The sequence below is a fragment of the Solenopsis invicta genome, chromosome 4 (assembly GCF_016802725.1).
Source record: "Solenopsis invicta isolate M01_SB chromosome 4, UNIL_Sinv_3.0, whole genome shotgun sequence".
Classification (NCBI taxonomy): domain Eukaryota; kingdom Metazoa; phylum Arthropoda; class Insecta; order Hymenoptera; family Formicidae; genus Solenopsis; species Solenopsis invicta.
This window is the reverse complement of record NC_052667.1, coordinates 9,203,335-9,222,389: the sequence shown is the minus strand read 5'-3', so window position 1 is coordinate 9,222,389 and position 19,055 is coordinate 9,203,335. Positions and strand designations below refer to the sequence as shown.

The 19,055-nt window shown below is 29.2% G+C and overlaps 1 protein-coding gene across 3 annotated transcripts; it reads left to right on the top strand.

Annotated features, from left to right (window-relative positions):
• The first annotated feature begins 1,780 nt into the window (after positions 1 to 1,780).
• On the top strand, positions 1,781 to 14,347 carry LOC105198738. 3 transcript variants are annotated; one of them, XM_011165573.3, is made up of 6 exons: positions 1,781 to 1,860; positions 2,937 to 3,171; positions 3,310 to 3,412; positions 7,436 to 7,688; positions 10,537 to 10,690; positions 13,856 to 14,347. In XM_011165573.3, exons 1-6 carry the CDS (start codon positions 1,858 to 1,860, stop codon positions 14,047 to 14,049), a joined length of 942 nt encoding a protein of 313 aa, XP_011163875.1. In that variant the 5' UTR covers positions 1,781 to 1,857; the 3' UTR covers positions 14,050 to 14,347. The 3 variants fall into 3 exon arrangements, with proteins under 3 accessions (XP_011163875.1, XP_011163872.1, XP_011163873.1); XM_011165570.3 differs by having other exon boundaries at positions 7,436 to 7,700; XM_011165571.3 differs by having other exon boundaries at positions 1,827 to 2,091; positions 7,436 to 7,700.
• The last annotated feature ends 4,708 nt before the right edge of the window (positions 14,348 to 19,055 follow it).

Below are 19,055 nucleotides of genomic sequence, written 5' to 3'. Positions count from 1 at the left end.
TAAAACAGACGCAAATATATATAATATTTTTAACCATCGTGCGAAAATATTTTTTTTTAAATATTTTTGTACGTTAATTATTTTTTAAAAGGTGTTAACATTTTAAAAAGTAATTAATTCAAGATAATTAAAGTTGTAAAATTCAAAAATATTTATCATTTTGTAATCACTTTTATTGTAAAATTTGTTCCAAAATTCGAAAGGACTTGTGTCCAAATCGCACTTTTTTATCGCAATTGCAACCTGATCGTAGCATTAGTGATCGGCCGACCAAATTTGATTCTAGAAATGTTAAATTAGTAAACTGTTATGAGTCATCAGACTCAGAATAATGAAATTTTATTGATTTTAACTCTAATTATACATATAATAATAGCGATATTATAATCTGATCAGAAAACGTTTAGTTATACAAACTGTCATTAACTTGTTTTTTTAATAAAATTTTTATTTTTTACCGATAAATTGCTTGATTTTACTCAATGCTTAAAAAAATACATTAAAACCTTTTAAATTTCTATTTAAAAGTCGATAAAAGTAGAAGTGTTCGATTTGGAACCAGTAGTTTCAAATCGGACTGGAAAAAGCGCGCGCGCGTGCGTGCGTGCGTGGTGTATATGAAAATTTTTTTTCTGGAATTGCTTATGAAAAATCTAACATGTCTTAAACTAGTAATCGTTCTAATTAAAATGATCTGAATCTACCACAGATTTTTCATATGCATTCTCAAGAAAAAATTTTTTATATATAATTATATGTATGAAAACAATAATTCTTATCTAAAAAATAAAGACGTAAACAGTAATGTTGTAATAAATACAAATAAAAGAAATATGAAATTAAAGATATAAGATGCTTGAACCGAATAAGGCTCATTTAATTTTATGTTTTAAAAATTGTATTTATAGGGATATGAAATAATATATTCAATAAAAATAAAGTTTTTATTTCAAATAATTTACTAAAATAAGAAACAATACATCTTTCGTATAAAATATTTGTAAATAAAAAAAAGTTTTCTAACTCTGTGTATTACGTCTTATATGTTTATGAATATAATAAAATCTGAATCACAAAAATAAAGCAAAAATAATAAAAAAAACAAACATTTTCTTTTAAGTTAGTTTTAAAATTATTATTAATAACAAAAACGAAATTTCTTAAGCTTTAATCTATTGTTAAACATCACAATTATTAGTTTCAATTTTGTTTTTAATCTTTTAATTTTTAGAAATTTCAAACCATTTGGGCACGATATACTAACTCTGGAAGATTAGCAGTATTGAAAATTGTTATCACTAAGCACATTTATATTATAACAAACACTAACGCCGGCTACATGAGTTATTTATTGCCTTATTGAATACATTTTTCTCCAAAAAATATGTTTATTTTAAAAAATATATTGGTTACTTTGTGTAGTTAGAAAGTTGAATATATTATAGCATATTATAATAAATTATTAAATAATGTATACTTAAATAATAAACCATGTTACGTATTTTTATAAAAACGACATACATTCACGATACATGTTTCTATTGAGCTAAATAGATATGTTGTTTGCCGGTTCTAACATATATTTTCTATTACACATCTTCTAAGCATATACTTTAGATGTATTGCGCGTTTTTAAGTAATAAATACAAAATGGGCTTTATTTAATGCTGGGTCTTATTTGGCTCAGGTACCTTACTTTATTCATAGAATAGTTTTTCATTGGAATTTAGGATTTCGACGTATGTAACTCATTCCTGTAACTGGCTGTGTTTGTCATTTACGTTCAATAAAAACGCGCGTGCGCCTTGTACTGGTCCGATACTCTCGGCTATCAGAATCACACGGGACTAGTGCTCAATGGTAAGAGTGAAATTTCTTATCTCAGTCATATTCTTCTTGATTGTGCTCGTACGAAGTAGAATTCGTGACGCGTAGAAAATGGACGAATTTACTTGAACATCCTCGGTTTATTTTGCGTGAGATTAGTGCCTGGTGCGAAAGTGTAGAGACGGAAACACAATCGAAAAGACGGGAAAGGAACCAGAATGAAAGAGTGACTGAAGATTTAACGTTATCTCATTACTTTTAAAGGTTTTATATATTTGTTAATTTATTTAGTTAACTACATTATTTATGACAATACTTTTTTATACATTTTTATTTATATTTTCTTATTTTATATTTATTTATGTAAGTTTAGATACAAATATTATTTTTAAAAATATATCATTAAATTTTTATTATTAATATACTTTTTATTATAGAAACTTGTTGCATGTTTATCACTTTTTTTTTTTATTTAAAAAAAATGACTTATATATTGGTAAAAATAACTTGATAATTTTCAGAAAAGATATAAGTGTTAATTTTACAATAATGATGTTTCTTTGTAAATAACTTAAGTCCCAAATATGGTTTAATGATTAGTCTAATCTAAATATATGAATTAATTATTAAATTGTAGACGTTGAGAATAAAAAATAATAATTAAAATTGTCTTTAGATGATCTATAATTTAGATCAGAATTCAGGATAAAATGTTGTTTTTACTTTTATGTGTCACGTAACACAGAAAATATTTGAACAATCACAGTGCATATACATATAAAAAAAAATAAATAAAAATTTTTAAAACAAATCACACATAAAACTATTAATAGAATTATATTTTAAAGAAATCTGATGTATTAAGATTGTCTGAAGTTTTTAATTAATATATAATTATAATTATTGACAATTGTTTGTATCCTACTATTAAAAATTAATTCTTTATTTCATTGTTTCTTTTCAAATTTGTATTTGTTCATAAAATTATTTACAATTATTAAGAAAATATGTGCGATATATATTTATCAATAAATTTTAATTTCTATTAATACTTTTTTATATCATATCAGAATTTTTTGATTCAGCATTTTTACTTTACAAATTTACAGATGAGATCATTGGACACAATTATGAATTCAACTTGCGCTTACTGTACACTCGAACCCCCTCCCGACATCCTTCACATACCCCCACCACCATTCCCGGCAATTCTTCAGCAAGGTTCTGAATTTTATCCGAGCTCCGACATCCTACCATTCCCACCATATTTAAATGACAGTCCCTGCAAGCACTTTTGCGACCGGCGCTCCGAAGGAGTCCAATATATAGAAATGCCCCAACAAGGTTGGTAAAGAAGGAAACTTTAATATATTTAATTTTTATTAAACTGTTATAACAACTTTAAGTACAGATAATTAAGTAATGTGAAAGTTATTTTTGTTTGAATTAAATGAATATAAATTGTGTATGTAAATTTTTTAGGGACTGTCTTTGACGATACCTGGCTTCTGATTCTAATATCGTCATGCGTCGGTGTCATTTTTATTGGCATAGTGCTCGCAACGTTGCTCCTAAAATGCAAATTGTAAGTATTTTTTATTTTATAAGAAAAACTAGTCCAAAATAATATAGCAGTAAATCTAATTTAAACTTATAATCAAATAACAAGCATCGATTATAATTTGAAGTAATCCCGGTATTTATCGGAGCGCAAGATTTGTAAAAGTTAGAAAAAAAATACAAAGAATCGGAGTAATTAGCTTGCAACAATTTTGTTAGGTTATGTTAGTATTGTGTTATAATTTTAGTTTTTTATTGTTAATATTAACAAAATTTTTGTCGGTTGAATCGATTTCTTAACATATATCGCAATCACGACCTTCTTCAAACGATTACTGTAAAGAACGTAAGAGGTTTAAAGTTTATTTCAAGATACGTAAGTGTAGAAAGATAATAAAGGACGGAATGCAGTAAAATATAAGTATTTAGCTCTTGTATTTTTTGTTTGCTTGATGTCTTGTATATCCCATCTGTTTAGAATATACAGCATGTTTAGCGTACGGGATTTATATCGTAGTACAAACGCTTCGTAATTGGAAATTAGAACTTGCATCTAGTGCACTATCGTCCAAAAGTTTGGTGCACTTTATAATTTTTAGATAAAACTATGTTTTATTACAGATACAATTATTATATTGAAATATCAACATAAACTTATGAATGTACATTATAAACGTACAGTAGAGTTTAAAGTTTAAAACAACAGAATTTTAAATTTAAAACAACAACAAAATTACATATATATTTAATGTTAAATAATAAAATTGGTTAAACTGTCTTTTCACAGAAAAATAAAAAATCTCAAATCAATCATCAAATTTCATTATTTCATCTTGATTATAGTTTTTCTTTGTTATTTCAAGTTATCTATATATTCGCCCAAAGATCGTTTTTTGTTTTCGTTTGTCTTTTATTAAAACTCTTGTGTGGCAGAAAAATAAATCTAGTCTTGCATTAGACGTTAAGACAGAAAGCCTATAAACGATAAATTAGTGACATAAAAATGATAAAACAAAAACAGCTTATTGTTAGTATTGAAATCCGTAGTGCTATAATTTCTTTATATATAAAGTTTGGTTACAAGTAAAAATATCTCAAAAACTGAAAATCTTGTAAAAAAAGTGCTAATAACCGCATCAATGGTTAAAGACTAACAGTTTGCAAGACAAAAAAAGAAAGATCGAAGATAACTACTATTCGAAAGAATCAATATACGAGGGCTATTTTTTAATTAAGGTCCGATATCATTGTACAAAATTTCTAATTGCAAAACAGATTCCGTTCTTGCGTAATTAAGTTAGTAGATTAACTTAATCGCTGATTAATCTATCGGAATTAACCAATCACATTTGTCGTTTTTACTTAACGACAAATACGATTGGTCAATTCCGATAGATTAATCAACGATTAAGTTAATCGGCGTTGGTGAAAGTGGCCCTTACAATTCATGATTAATATAATGACCAATAAACTCTAGTTGTTTCATTAACCATGAACTGCGAGTATGTAGAAAGTGGTGACTTCTCAGTTGGGAAAATTTCCCCATGGACAGAATCAAAGTCCTTGGGTGTACAATGGCCTAGTTTACACCGAGTACTTGATACACGTACTAACTAGTAATTTTCTATTAAATTATCTTAATTTCGGCAATAAATTTAAAGAATAATATACTAAGCTGGTACAATATAAATCGAGATAATTAAATATATGTATCATGTATACATGCATCGTCGAAAGTAAGATAATTTAATAGAAATTTACGAGTTAGTACGCGTATTAAGTGCTCGGTGTAAACTAGGTCACTGATATCGGAACTTAATTAAAAAATAGTCTTTGTATAAAGATCTTAAATAAATAAAATAGAAATGTTTAACTTTACCAGAAATTCAGTGCATTGAATAAAAGCCGCAAAGAGTCAATTAGACACTTGGCACAATTTAATCTTAGCGATCGAAATGCTACAAGAAAAGCATTGCTACGGAAAAATAATCAGTTAAAATAGCTTCAATGGGCTAAACAATATGAACACTGGTTAATGGATGATTAGGGTAAAATTCTGTGGATAGGGTAAAATTCTGTGAATAAAAGTTTGGATTTAAGTATTTAACACTAAACGTTGAAATTTTGTTCAACGTTCTACGGCTGAAAACATACTTCCAGGATGTATTGTGCCAACAGTAAAGCATAAAGATGCCTCGGTTATGAGGATGTTTTTTATGATAGAAATAGAGCATTTCCATCAAATCAATGATATTCTTAAGCAATAATGAAATTCTCGAAAATCATGTAATTCCTTCAGGATTACAATTAATAAGTCAAGGATTCATAAAACAGTATAATGACCCAAAACATTCTTCTAAGCTTTGCAAAAAGTATTTGAAAGAAAATGAACGTGAAGGGATTCTGCAAAATATAGACTGGCCCTCTCAATCGCTAGATTTAAATTCAATCTTATGGGAAGAGCTTGACAGAGCTGTATATAAAAAGGGAAGGACCCAGTTGCGCACAGACCCAATTGGACATTATTAATTATAGCGGCCGATGCCTAGAGTATTTCCGTTGGTTGGGTTAGATTAGATTACATAATTGGTGGTGTCCGATGGGGTCTCTGCGCATCTAGGACCCTCCTTATAAAAAGTGTTCCAATTCTAAGTAAGGCGTTTAAAAAATTCTACAAGAAGCTTAATTGGAAGCTAAAATATCGGAGCAGAAACTATCAAAAAATTAATTACTAGAATGCCAAGATTATGTCAGGCGGTCAGATTAAAGAAAGGAGGATTCTTTTACGAGAAGACATTTTATTATCTAACGCTAAATATGTAACCTTGTTATTGTTTTAAACTTAAGCTCCTTTCAAATAGTGTACGTTTATTGTATATCTGTGTTAATATTTTCAATAAAATAATTGTAGAAAAAACATAGTTTTATCTAAAAATTATAATGTTCTAAACTTTTGAGTAGTGTACTCAATTGCTGTCTGTACATGTTAATTTTTTATATGAGCATTATTATTACTCATTATTTTTATTTTGTCTATATACATGTATTTATTTTTTTCCTAAACTTTGTAAATACATTTTGTCAGTTATATTATATCAGTCTATATTATATTTGTAAATATTATTTGTAAATTATTTACGCGCCGTATATCCCACGCATGAGTAGCAACACATTCCACTGTTATGGAAAATACAAGGATTTATTAAAGTTTCTTTTTCAAATATAAGTACAAAATAGTGCATATTTCTAAATAATAGTAGACAATATGAAATTTTTATTGGTATAATTCATTTTTGTTCAACGTAATAAATTATACTTGATAAATTAAGTTTTTGTTGGGTGCGACACACGGAGTTATCTTACTTTTATAATCTTTATATTTGTTTGAGAGACATTAAAAGTATAAAAATGTTTTACTTTTGACTCTTATAATTGCAACGTTGGAAGCAAATCAAGAAAATATATCAGCAATGAGTTAATGAGAGATTACGCTGTACTCTCACATCATGTTATTAAATAAAAAACGGAAGTGTTTATTTTTAAGACATTAAAATATTTTATTTCTGTCTCTGTTTTCTAAATACTTAGAAACATTTATTCTTAAAAGTGTTTAAATTAAAAAAATAACATAATGCTTGTTTGCACCAATGTAAATTAACATTAAAGTCGGTTCAACTTACTTTCTATTCTTTTTTTAGTTTTAAGAATTAGAAAAAGACAGAAAGTAAATTAAATCTATATCCAAATGATTGTAAAATGATTTAAGCTGTTAAAGATTTTAGTTTTAAAAACTTTATAGTTTTAAATCTAAACACTATGTTTGATTGTGAAACTAAAACGTATTTAAGAATTTAAAAAACGTAGATAAAAATAAAACATTTTGATATCTTAAAATTAAATACTTTCTTTGAGATGCAACGTTACTGGATATTGAAATAATATTGGCACAAAACTTGCAACAATTCGCGTAGTCTAGTTTTGCGAAGTACTCTGATATAATATTCTTTTTCGCATGAAAAATGCGAGATGAAATAAATGAATGTAACAGCAATAGAAACGGAAAAGGCGGGGTGATCTCCATGCCAAATGCGGCTTCCGGCATGCAAACGAAAAATGGCAGGCTCCAGAACGAGGCGGTACTCTATCCTTGCGCGGCAGATACCATGCAGGACAGTCGAGTCATGTGGGCTACCCTTACTCCACGCGGGACCACAAGACACTATTTGGAGGAGCATACGTATGAAACCATCGGGAGTGGGCAGTTCCACAAACGTGCCTGTACGACCACACCAACCGAACATGTAAAACTCAAGGCAATCTAACAATACGTTTGTATTACAATTTGTTTCGTATGCAAAGTATCTTAGAAAAGTTTTCTTACAGTCAATGTACCTTGTTCAAATGTGTTTATTTCACAAAAAAAAGTTTACTTTTAAGATATTAACACAACTAAAGTCGAAAAGAGGTCAACAACACTTACAGCGGATCTTAGTGCTTTAAATAATATTTCTTGAGCGATTTTATAAGATGTACAGAAATGTAGAGAAGTTCAAGTTCAAATCTTAGCTAATATTTATCGTAACCAATTCTTTACATTTTACATTTTTCGAAGGTAGGAGGATAGACGCTTGTGAGCATCAATATTATAAAACTGAAAATCAATTTAACTCTCATCATTCTTATTTTAATTACTTTTCTTGCGACGATAGATCTATATAGACCTATCGTCGCAAGAAAAGTAATTAAAATAAGAATGGTAAAGGTTTAATTGATTACATATGTTCCTTGTAACTTTGTCATGTTACACCTCTAAATGGAAAGAATGTTTTTTTAACTCAAAGTATGTGAAATCGATACCTCAGATAAACGAGACTCGAATCAAAAATATTTTATTCTCAAGTAATTACAATTGTTTAAAGAACTGTATTGCCAAAATTCACAAAAAATGAGAGTTTGAATAAAAAAAACTCAAATTTTAAAATTTTAATGTGGAGCAAAAAATTAGTTTTTTTTAATTTATCCTTTAAACTAACAAAAAAATAATACGATGAGATCGTTCCAAAAAAGTTTAATTATTGAAGGTAATAAAAATTGATTTTTTTGAAAAATCAACAAATTATGATTTTATAACTAATGAGCAAAATTTTATTATTTGAATAATATAAAAATAATAAACAAAGGGTTGTAATGAATAAATATTATTATTATTATTATATGTATATGTAATTAAAATAATTATCTTTAAATGAAAGACTCTCGAGTTTTAACAAATTAGGAGTAAATAATAAAGCTAATGAGAGTAACGCGCGGTTATTATTGCGCAAAGCAGATTTATCTGTCATAAACAAAAACTTTTTTATTCAAAAAATGTTCGAACATTTTGACTCAACTTTAGAGTCATCATCAGCATAAGACAAATTTCGAAAAGTTTTGTTATCCATTGCTGGTCTTCTGATGGGAAATTAAACCATCTCCTCTGTCTATATATACAGTGGAAAAGTTGCACTTTGTGTCCGACAAACCGTTAGTGACTCATCCGCATCGGATTGACAATGGCCAGATAATTAATTGTTATTGTTACTTGAAATTTGTCTCACACTGATGATGACTTCAAAATTGAGTTGAGACAAAACGTTCGAATATTTTTTGAATAAAACATTTTTTGTCTATGACTGATAAATCTACTTAGCACAATAATAATCGCGTGGTACTCTCATTAGCCTTATACTTCATCCTAATATACATATAATTTAGAAGTACGGATCTCGACTAAGGGATTCTAGGGGTTTTAGGAGTTTCACGGTGTTTTGTACGCGTAGTATGCAAAAACAAAAGAATATTACGCAACACGTAATAATGCGCATACGTTATACTAATATGATTTTTCTTAATTCTACAATTTTATGTACTTTTATACTATTTAGAACTCAGTAAATATATGTGTAATAAAAAATAAAGGCTACATAGAACGCCGAAAACTTGTGAATTAGTCACCGATGGCTACTAAGTAATCTTTTTAAATTTTCGTTTACTCTTACATTGAGAATAATACAAATGCTCCTATAAGCTTATCATATACAGAGTGTTCCAAAAAGCTTGGATTCTTTTTAAAGAGCGGATTTCTTGGAACATTCTAAGAAAAAAATCCTAAAATACAAAAATGTCGAGGGTACAATAGTTTTCAAATTATTCGCAATTAAAGTTTACGAATCACAGAGCTGACATTTCGCGTGCTCAGGTATAGTGATATGACATAGTACCACAAGGGTACCTCTTGACATTGAGGTTGTCATATAAATACGCAGTGACATTTATATTAAGAAATTATTACTGTAGGAAACATATTTGTACATTATATATGCGTAAGTAATGTTTTCAACAAAATATCAATTCAATAACAAAATGTTACGATAGCCGTTGGATCAGCTGTCAAAATAAATTCATTACCATGTTTATATGATAAGAATTTTTATGGTAATATATCGACAATTTATGCGATAATATGAAAAAGATTGAATATATTGATAAAATAGAATTCAGACATATCAAATTACATCTATTTGATAGTATCGCGTTTACATCAAATTACCGATTTATACTTTTTTAAATAGTTATTTTAATAAATTGAAAATATCGGTTGTTAAAAATATCAAAACTTTTTGCAGTAGTATCATCAGCTTAAATGTCTTACATAATAATTTTGATAGTACAAAAATTATTTGATAGTAAAATTATTTTCTGATCTATATTTATCTAAATTTTTAGATACTGCAATAAAATTATTCTTTCCGTATATACAACAAAATTATTTTTACATTTACCTATCTAGTTAAATTTTTAAAATTTTCACAAAATTATTCTTTCTGTATATGTGAAGAATGAAATGTTGTTATCTATTTATTGTTTAAAAATCAAGTTTCATCAGCATATTATCTATTTTCACTATTTATATTAAATTTTTTTCCAAATTATAGCTTCTTTTCGTTTTTTTATTGTTTAAAAATTATTGGCTTAACATTTTCGCTTTCATATAAAAATATATAAAAAAATGACTCCAATTGTTTGCTAAATACCTATCTAACTTAAAATAATAAAGTAAATCTATTTCTACCAGAACACACGTGAATATATAAATTAATGATTTTCTAGACGTATGCCGATCCACCAGCTGTTTCTCCGGTACAAAATCGTCCTAAGGATGACAAAGCATTTGATAACACTGCTTTCGTAGATTACGAAGAACCATTATCCATCAAGACTGAGTATTATCAGCTCAATGATGTTTTGGAGCCAAATGAGTCTGGTAATGTAACTTCGATCGACACGATGCATTTTAAGAAAGTTCTTTAAAAAATGAAAGAAGAATAAAAAAATGAAAGAGAGTCACGGAACTTTTCATTCATGTATATATAGCTTTCAATGAAGTAGTTTTCGGCATTACACCATCTTCATAATAATAAATAATGGACAAAGTCTAAGTAATAAAAGCAATAATTTATTATTTAAAAATATTTTTTATAATATTGAAATCCACTGAAAAAAGGTAATTGTTTATAATGATGATTTAAAAGCAACAAGATTTGTTATCACATTTTGAATAATATGACGTCATATTTAAAGAAGATTCATGAACATTTTAGACACATAAAAATAATATAAAAAAATTTTATGTTTTAAATTCTAAAATGTTTTTTTTACGAAGATAATTTTTCAAAATTCCTTTTTTATTGAAATTAAATTAATTAAAATTCTTTTTCTCGTAAGATTCAACGCTATTTTAAAAAGTAACATTTTAAATTTAAAGAGAACTTTATGGTCAAAAAATTAAAAAAAAGTTTTAATTATACAGCTATTGACAAAATTATTAGGCGCCCTTGCTTTTTCTAAACTTTTATAACAAATTGCGTAAGCTAAAAAATAAGTTATAAAAAACAATGGTGGACCAAGCAAACATTAGTTTATGTCGTTATTTAAGAAATAAATGATAACATTTATAAAGATAATGTTATGTATTTCTTTATAAATTGAAAAAATTGTTAACTAAATAGGGTGCCTAATAATTTTGTCAATGGCTGCATATTAATTAAAAACTTATTCTCAAAATTAGATGAAGTTCTTACATTATATGAAAACCTAAAGAAATTCCTTAAGAGCATAATCGATTTTCCTAAAACATATCTTTTCAACAAACGGATATTATTTCTTTAATGTCACATTAAATAAATTGTTACTTCTGTGACTTAACACTCACCAACTTGATTACACAAGAAGTGTTTAAATTTAAGATATTAAAGCGTATTTATTCTTATCTTTGTTTTAAAATATTTTAGCTTTAAAAGGGAATTTTAAAATACTTTGTAACAAACTTCGAAATCTATTAAAGTTGTAAATTCGCTCATTAATTTGGTCTATTATTCATTTTAATTTGTTATTAACATAAACAAGTTGGTTTATTTGTTATTAGAACATTTTGTTCATTTCTATCAATATAGATTAACTTTAATCTCCGTTTAATTTACTTTCTATTATTCTCTGACTCTAAGAATTAGAAAAAAAGTAAAAAGTGAATTAAAACGATATTAAAATTACATCATCGTAAAAGTACCTGAAACGTTTGAATTTGTTACATTTAGTGTTTTAAATCTAAATACCGTTTCAAATTACAATACTTTAAATGTTTAAAAAGCAAAGACAGAATTATAATGTCTCAATATCTTAAAATTAAGGGGTAACACTATACCTCTGAGGACTTAAAATGATACCTAAGTTTAGGAATTTATGCGGGTAAATAAATAACTTTGTATAAAAAAACTTAAAGGCCTTTAATGTACAGTTGCATTGATGCCTGGGATATCCATTTTAGGGATCACTTTCTTGGTTATTTTTACGTTCATGATTAAATGCTGTGGTGATCGTTGACGGCAACATTCGGTCATGAACGTAGAAATAACTAAAAAAGAAACGTGGTCCCTAAAATCGGTACCCCAGGCATCAATGCAACGCACTGTACATATATATATATATATATATTGACAAGTAAAAAAATATTTTTTAATTTTCCTTTATGCACAAAATGGAGGCGTATTGGCCCATTTACAAAATTGTTTTTTCTTAAAAATGAATTTTTGTGTGCAAGTTTTCTGCGATATGGTTTGTACTGAAACAAAATGATAAAAATCTACATTATCTGTATATTCAAAACTAATGAAGTACTTAGGGATTTTTTTAAATAATTTTTATTGAAATGGCAGCTATTTATAAAAAAAGTGCATTTTTTGCTCAAAAATGTGTTAAAAAATGCTAATTGAAAAAAGAATTTTCAACATTTCTCAAAAAACCTATGTACTCTACTTGTAGAATAATTACCAAAAGATTGCAACAAAATTTCAAATCAATCGAATAAAAATTGTAAGAATGACGTTACACGCAGATTTAAAAAATTGTGTTTTGAGAAAACGCGTTTAAAGTTTTGTTAATTGATTTTTTGTGTATAAAGTTTTGTGTCTAAATTTTGTGAATATTTTTAATTTATCTCTAATCTGCAATGTCCCATAAGCTGTCCTTCCACGAATTTTGTAGCATCATCATATTCCTTTCTTGTTGCTAATAATGATATTCTGGCCTCTTTTCCTTCTTGGGTGAGACTGCGCTCGGCAAGTGTGACGCGCCGCGCATCCGATTTTTGGCAATAATAATGACAAGTAGGCCCACCATGAGGTTTAAGACTTGCATTTTTATTAGATCTTTATCGCCATCATTATAATAGCAAACAGCCAAGTTTGTTGCATAAACACAGAAAAACTAATGGCGTCGCATAAACACAGAAACCGACGCTTCAAAAACTATTTACTAATTTAGTACAAGTAATAACAATATTTATATTATATTAGTCAAAGGTTTATTTTTGATGCATAAATAGGCCCATATATCCATGGAACATGGAGAAGCTCCGAATTGCCTACAGCTGCTCGGTAGGCACACTGAGACGATTTATGTAATCAGCTCAAACATATAATATAGTTCAATACAGTTCAAATTTCGTTTTAGAACAACTTGCATTATATTTGTATAAGTATAAACTAATGACTTAAGCAAAAAAAATTGATTTTTTCAAACCTCAGGGGTGGTGTTAACACTTATAGCGAATTTGATTGAACATTGAACTGCAGTAGTGTGCACTGGTGTATATGAAAACCGCTGTACACTAATTTAACCTAACATAAATGTAAAAGTGATATATTACACACCACCTTTCTTTTGTTGATTTTCGTACGATGGCTTTAATGTGCACTAATTGAAATGCGACCAACCAAATTCGCCATTATTTTGTTAAGTGTAGAAATTCGAAATAATGCAAATGTGCATGAATACAATGCGAAATGTTATGTAGAAAAAAAAGTCTCAGCTCAAAGACGCTGCATTGTGTCGTCCTTGTTGAAATTAATAAAAGAATCTCATGTGATTGTAGGGATACTTACGATTCAGAGAGGAACGCTTCGTCCACGCGTGAGTTCTCCGACAAGAATCGAGCATCCGAATCTACCCCCGTTGAACCTCCATCCACATAAGCGCGCATCTCGCAAAGGCTCTGGCGCGCAGCACACTTCAGACACACTGCTGAGGAGCAGCATCACATCGTCCACTTACATACCTACTATATAAACGTGCTCGTATTTCCTCCTTCTCGTCACACACTTCTTTCAGGGTTCCGCCGATAAACCCGAATTACGCCGTGCACCATCTACATCCTCGTTAATATCATCGTATCTAGTCACTATAAGCGCACGCTGGCCGCCAAGTAAAAAACGATATAATCATAAGAAGTAACTTCTTTTTTATCAATTGATATGACGATATTGTGATTGTGATTGTGTAGAACGATAGGTCGTAGACTTAATAGAATAAATAATATACGTTACATTTGCATCTTACAAAATAAAACAATGCATAGCAAAAGATAGTTGTTATCTCCATTTACCTTTGTGAACATTTGACCGTCCCATTACATACAAAGAGAAACGTTAAAAAGATATTAAAGTGGTTTATCTGTATCTTTATCTTTTTTATATATTAAAAAATGTTTTAGTTTTAATAAGACATTTAAATATTTTAAAATTAAACACTTTTTTAGTGTATTTATAATTGTGAAATATATTTGTAGAAAAGGTGTTTTAAGATATTAAAATATTTATTACTTGTTTTCGTTTTACAAATATTTTAAAATGACTTACATGTTTAAAATTTGAAGCATCTTTTTCAAAACAAATATTTATTAATATGTTTATTGATAAAAGATGTTTTAACTTTAAATATTTTAATGTGTTAAATAATATTTTAAAGTATTTAAAAGATGGAGACAAGAAAGATTTACTCTAATCTCTTTAACTCGGGATCGGATCTAGTGTGGTCTATTATTCGGAGGCGTTCAACGAGAAGGTTAATTTGAAGGTTAATTTGAGGGAATTAAATAAGTAATGCTATTCATGAGTTCTTGTAAACTAATTTAATATATTCTGCGATTTTGGTACATAATAAGAACTTAAATCTATAAAGTTTATTATAATTTAGTTTGTCGAGTTTGACAATAAACGCAGAGTTTGATTGACATATTCTATTATTATAATGGCTATGTTGATTTTAAACATTGCTCACTGAAATTTTATGTTGGTATTCAAAAGAATAATTTATAGATTTTGCCATTTGATATAAAAGTAATTTGTAAGATCTAAACATATATTTCAAAATTCTAAGAATATGTATATGTACAAATATGTATAATTAATAACCGCATTTTATTAACTTAATATATTAAGATGAGACGGAATTAATTTATTTTATTTATGATTATTGAGGAAGGGGGAAAAATGGTCAAAGAGGTGTGTAAGGACGAGGTGTTAGAAGAAATTGTTGGGAACAAATACGAGTATTTCATCTTGCAGGTCTAAGAAACACAGGGCATCTAAATCTACGTAGACATTTAAAGAAAATTCAGAGGGGAAATCGGGAATTATTTTAAATAGAAATTCCTCTATTAATTCAAAGAGGGAATTTTGATACCCATAAATATAATTATAATATTCTGGGCGAAGAGATGAGATACGAACTTTCTTGATTACTCGTTATCAATTCTTAGTTACTAGAGGGGGAGATGTGAAAGGAAGAAAAAAGAAAAGAATGACTGTCACTGGCGGACTCGTGTCAAGGAAATGAAACGAAGGAATGAGTATCACTGACAGAGTCGAGTGGATAAAATGGAAAGAAAAAATGATTACTCCACTTAGGAAAATCTCCTATTTATACTATCCTCGATCTGTCGATTCTTTTGTTTTAAAGAGGACCATGCGCACCGATTTTTATTATCAAAACTCCTACGCGCTTCTCCGCAAATTTCGGTTTAATGACGCTCTAACAATAAATCTCTAACGCTTCGCCGACGGGACACATGTCCGACGTCAAATAACACTGTCTATTTAAAAGAACTTCGTATTTCCTTTCCGACAGGCTTCTCGGTAATTATTTACTCAACGAGTGAGGGCAACCCGTCAGCGAACTGCAGAGAATCATTATTTGACAATTTTTCGAACGATTTATTGTGGCGTGGGCGCTGAGTTTTCGAAAGCCAAAAAAGCTGCGTGCTCGTACTTTTCAACTTTCTGATTTTAACATCTACTAACGGAGCTTGTACATATCCGATGTCGAGCAACGGTATATCCGTTTTCGAAAGAAATGAATCGTTATTCCGCAGGACATAACACCACCCGGCTTAAACAAATGTTGGGGGTGCATAACATTTGTAAGAAAACTTGATTCTTTTCTTTCGACGACTATTAGTTCTCCTATCAGGAGGGAAAAATCCATATCTAAGTTTGTTGTTTAGATATGCATTTTAAAGGTATGTAGAAACAGGAAAGAAAAAGACGACCTCCAAGTTCCCTTCCTTTGTTTCTTTCGTGTTTCCGGTCACTTATTCATTTATTTTACATTACTTAACTATTGAAGGCGCTTACAGTGTTAAAATTCCATCTTGTCTTTGGAAAAAAGGGTTTTACATAATTTTTAGGCGATAATGGAAAAGTATATTTATTTATGTATTTGTACATTTTTATTTATTAATTTATTTGCTCTTTCTATACTTACATATATATTTTGTCTCTTTTCTTTCCTTTTCTTATAAAACTAGAAAAAAAGGCGATATTAAAATCTCCTTTCTTTGTTTCTTTCGTGTTTCGGTTACATATTGTACATTTGCCTATGTCTTTCATTGATTGGTTTGCACTTACTATTTATCCTACGCTTTTAACTACAAATACATGTACGTATGTGTTGAGAGCTTGATATATCATAATTATTGATACGGCATACACACACATGCATTTGATTAGTTAATATAATGAGTTATGAGACTTCCTCCTATTGTAGAAATGACATTAACTTTTCTAAAATTTTAAGTTTAAATATTGAGAATATTGAAACACGTGAATGTCTCCGAGTTTGGCTGTTTGTTCTCTATATCTTTTCTCTCTTTCCTCCTTTTTTTACACCTTTTCCATTTTTTGCCTTTGCTTGGGCACGTTTGTAGTTTTCCCTACTCGTAAGGTTTCATCCTGTGCCTGCAGGCATTTGAATTGTTCCCGATGCAGTTTTAGCATTGGTTTATTAACGTCAACATTGTACCTCGTCAAGAGTGTTCTTTTTTAGGTTGAACTATGGGTGACGAGTGCGGGATTAATTAGCTAATAGATGCGAAACAAGTTCGATTAATTTTACTTAATTTAATTGATTTACGAGGTTCCTTACCTCGCACAGAATGTAAGGAAGAGCAACAGCATGTTGAAAGGTTTTTTCCTCTTTTTTTTAGACATTCAAGTGGTTTTTGGTTAAAAGAAAATTGAAAGAATAATTTTTATCACAAAGAGAAGAAAGTCTCATTCGATAATACTTTTAATCAAAAGTTTATTCCTCCCTTCCTCCTTTTCCTTTTTTTACAAACTAGTGAGATTATTTGAGAGTGTTATGCCGACCATAGGTTATTCGAATTAAGGTGTTATGATTTACAAAGCTATCACACACAACTTAATCAAAAAAATCTTACAGGCGACTTGTGCTCTACCTTTTCCGTTTTAATAACTATGCGTAATAAAGGATTATTGAAAGTGTTACAATTAAGAGTAAAAATGTTAAGATTACACAGTTTAAATTTATGAGCGATAGTTGACATTGTAAAGTGTTTAATCGCTATTTAAAGTGCATGGAATTATGATTACTTATTTGCACTAGTTGGTATAAACTAAAAATTTCTGGCTTCAAGATTATCCTAGTCATAACCTCAATTACTTATTTATTCGTTTGATTGAATATAAATCTATTGGCAAGTTCATTCATCGTATAGCGCAAAATTAAATTCTAAAGATTCGTGTATCTAGGATTATCTTGAGTTTGTGTAGTTACATTGATTTATTTTCTCTATTCTAATTTCTCTTTTTTTTTAAAACTAATTTTTTTTTTTTATTAATGTGTAAAATCGGCATTGATTGAATTTATGGACTAAATTTCTTTGATTCCGAGCTTATCTTAGCGGTATTTCCGTTGCTTTATTTATTTTAACCATACTAATTTTAAATTTTTTGAAAATTATTTAATGTCAATGAAAAAATTTCAATCTAAAATTAGCTCGAGATCATTTTAATTAAATTACTTCGTTTTCTTTATTTTTCTTCACTTACAAATTTCTTATATATTATTATATCCCTTTTTTGCCTTATTAATTAGATGCCTATTTTATTTAATTATCTAAATAATTAACTTATAATTACTCTAACTTATTATTTGATGCGTTACGCTAGGTATCGCAGAATTTATAACTTCTTCAACTTGTTGAGCGCACCCCATGCGGATGTTCTCGGAATAGTTCTCGCAGGTTGTTCATCTCCTTACCGCTCCCGCATTCTAACGAAATGGTCGCTGCATCTTCTCTTACAGGCCGGATGATCCGCATCCATCCTTCTCGCTTCTCCAACAATAATCGGGTAAGGTCTTCGGGGCCATCTTGTTTTGGAACAAATCGGCTGGATATGAGCAAGTCCACATGCGATGACTTCCAAATTCCTCTAGCAGAAGCGGTCTACTAATCTATATAGGTCAAAGATGGACCGCCGGATGACGCGACCCCAGTCGCGCAAGGCAATCAACGCAATGTTCTCCGTTAAAAAGTGGGTTACCCTATTCCTCTTTCCGCTTATCCTTTCTCCTGAACGTGCTGGTTAGGAAAGACGGGCTGAATGTAACGCAGGAATCTGGCGCTCCTTAAGATCCTGCGGGTGGGATCTTCCAGCAGTTCATCCAAATTTTTTCGTGTGTGGTCTATGTGGACCCGGAATAAGGTTGGCGATTCCACTTTGGTCACTCTGACTTTCAATGGTCCGCAGGTCAAGAAACCAGTGTCGATCGGCTTAATTTCCATTTTTTTTTTTTTTTTTAATCAAACTTTAGTTTTAAAACTTGCATGTTATATGAGAAAAATAAAAAGTACTATAATTAAATGTACATGTCACAGCATGCGGAGTTTACACGTCGTAGCGTGTGATTTACTTGTCTGCATGTCGTAGCGTGCGAATTTTTAGATAAACAGTTTTAATACGCGTAATTGAATTATAAAAAGAATTCGGGTA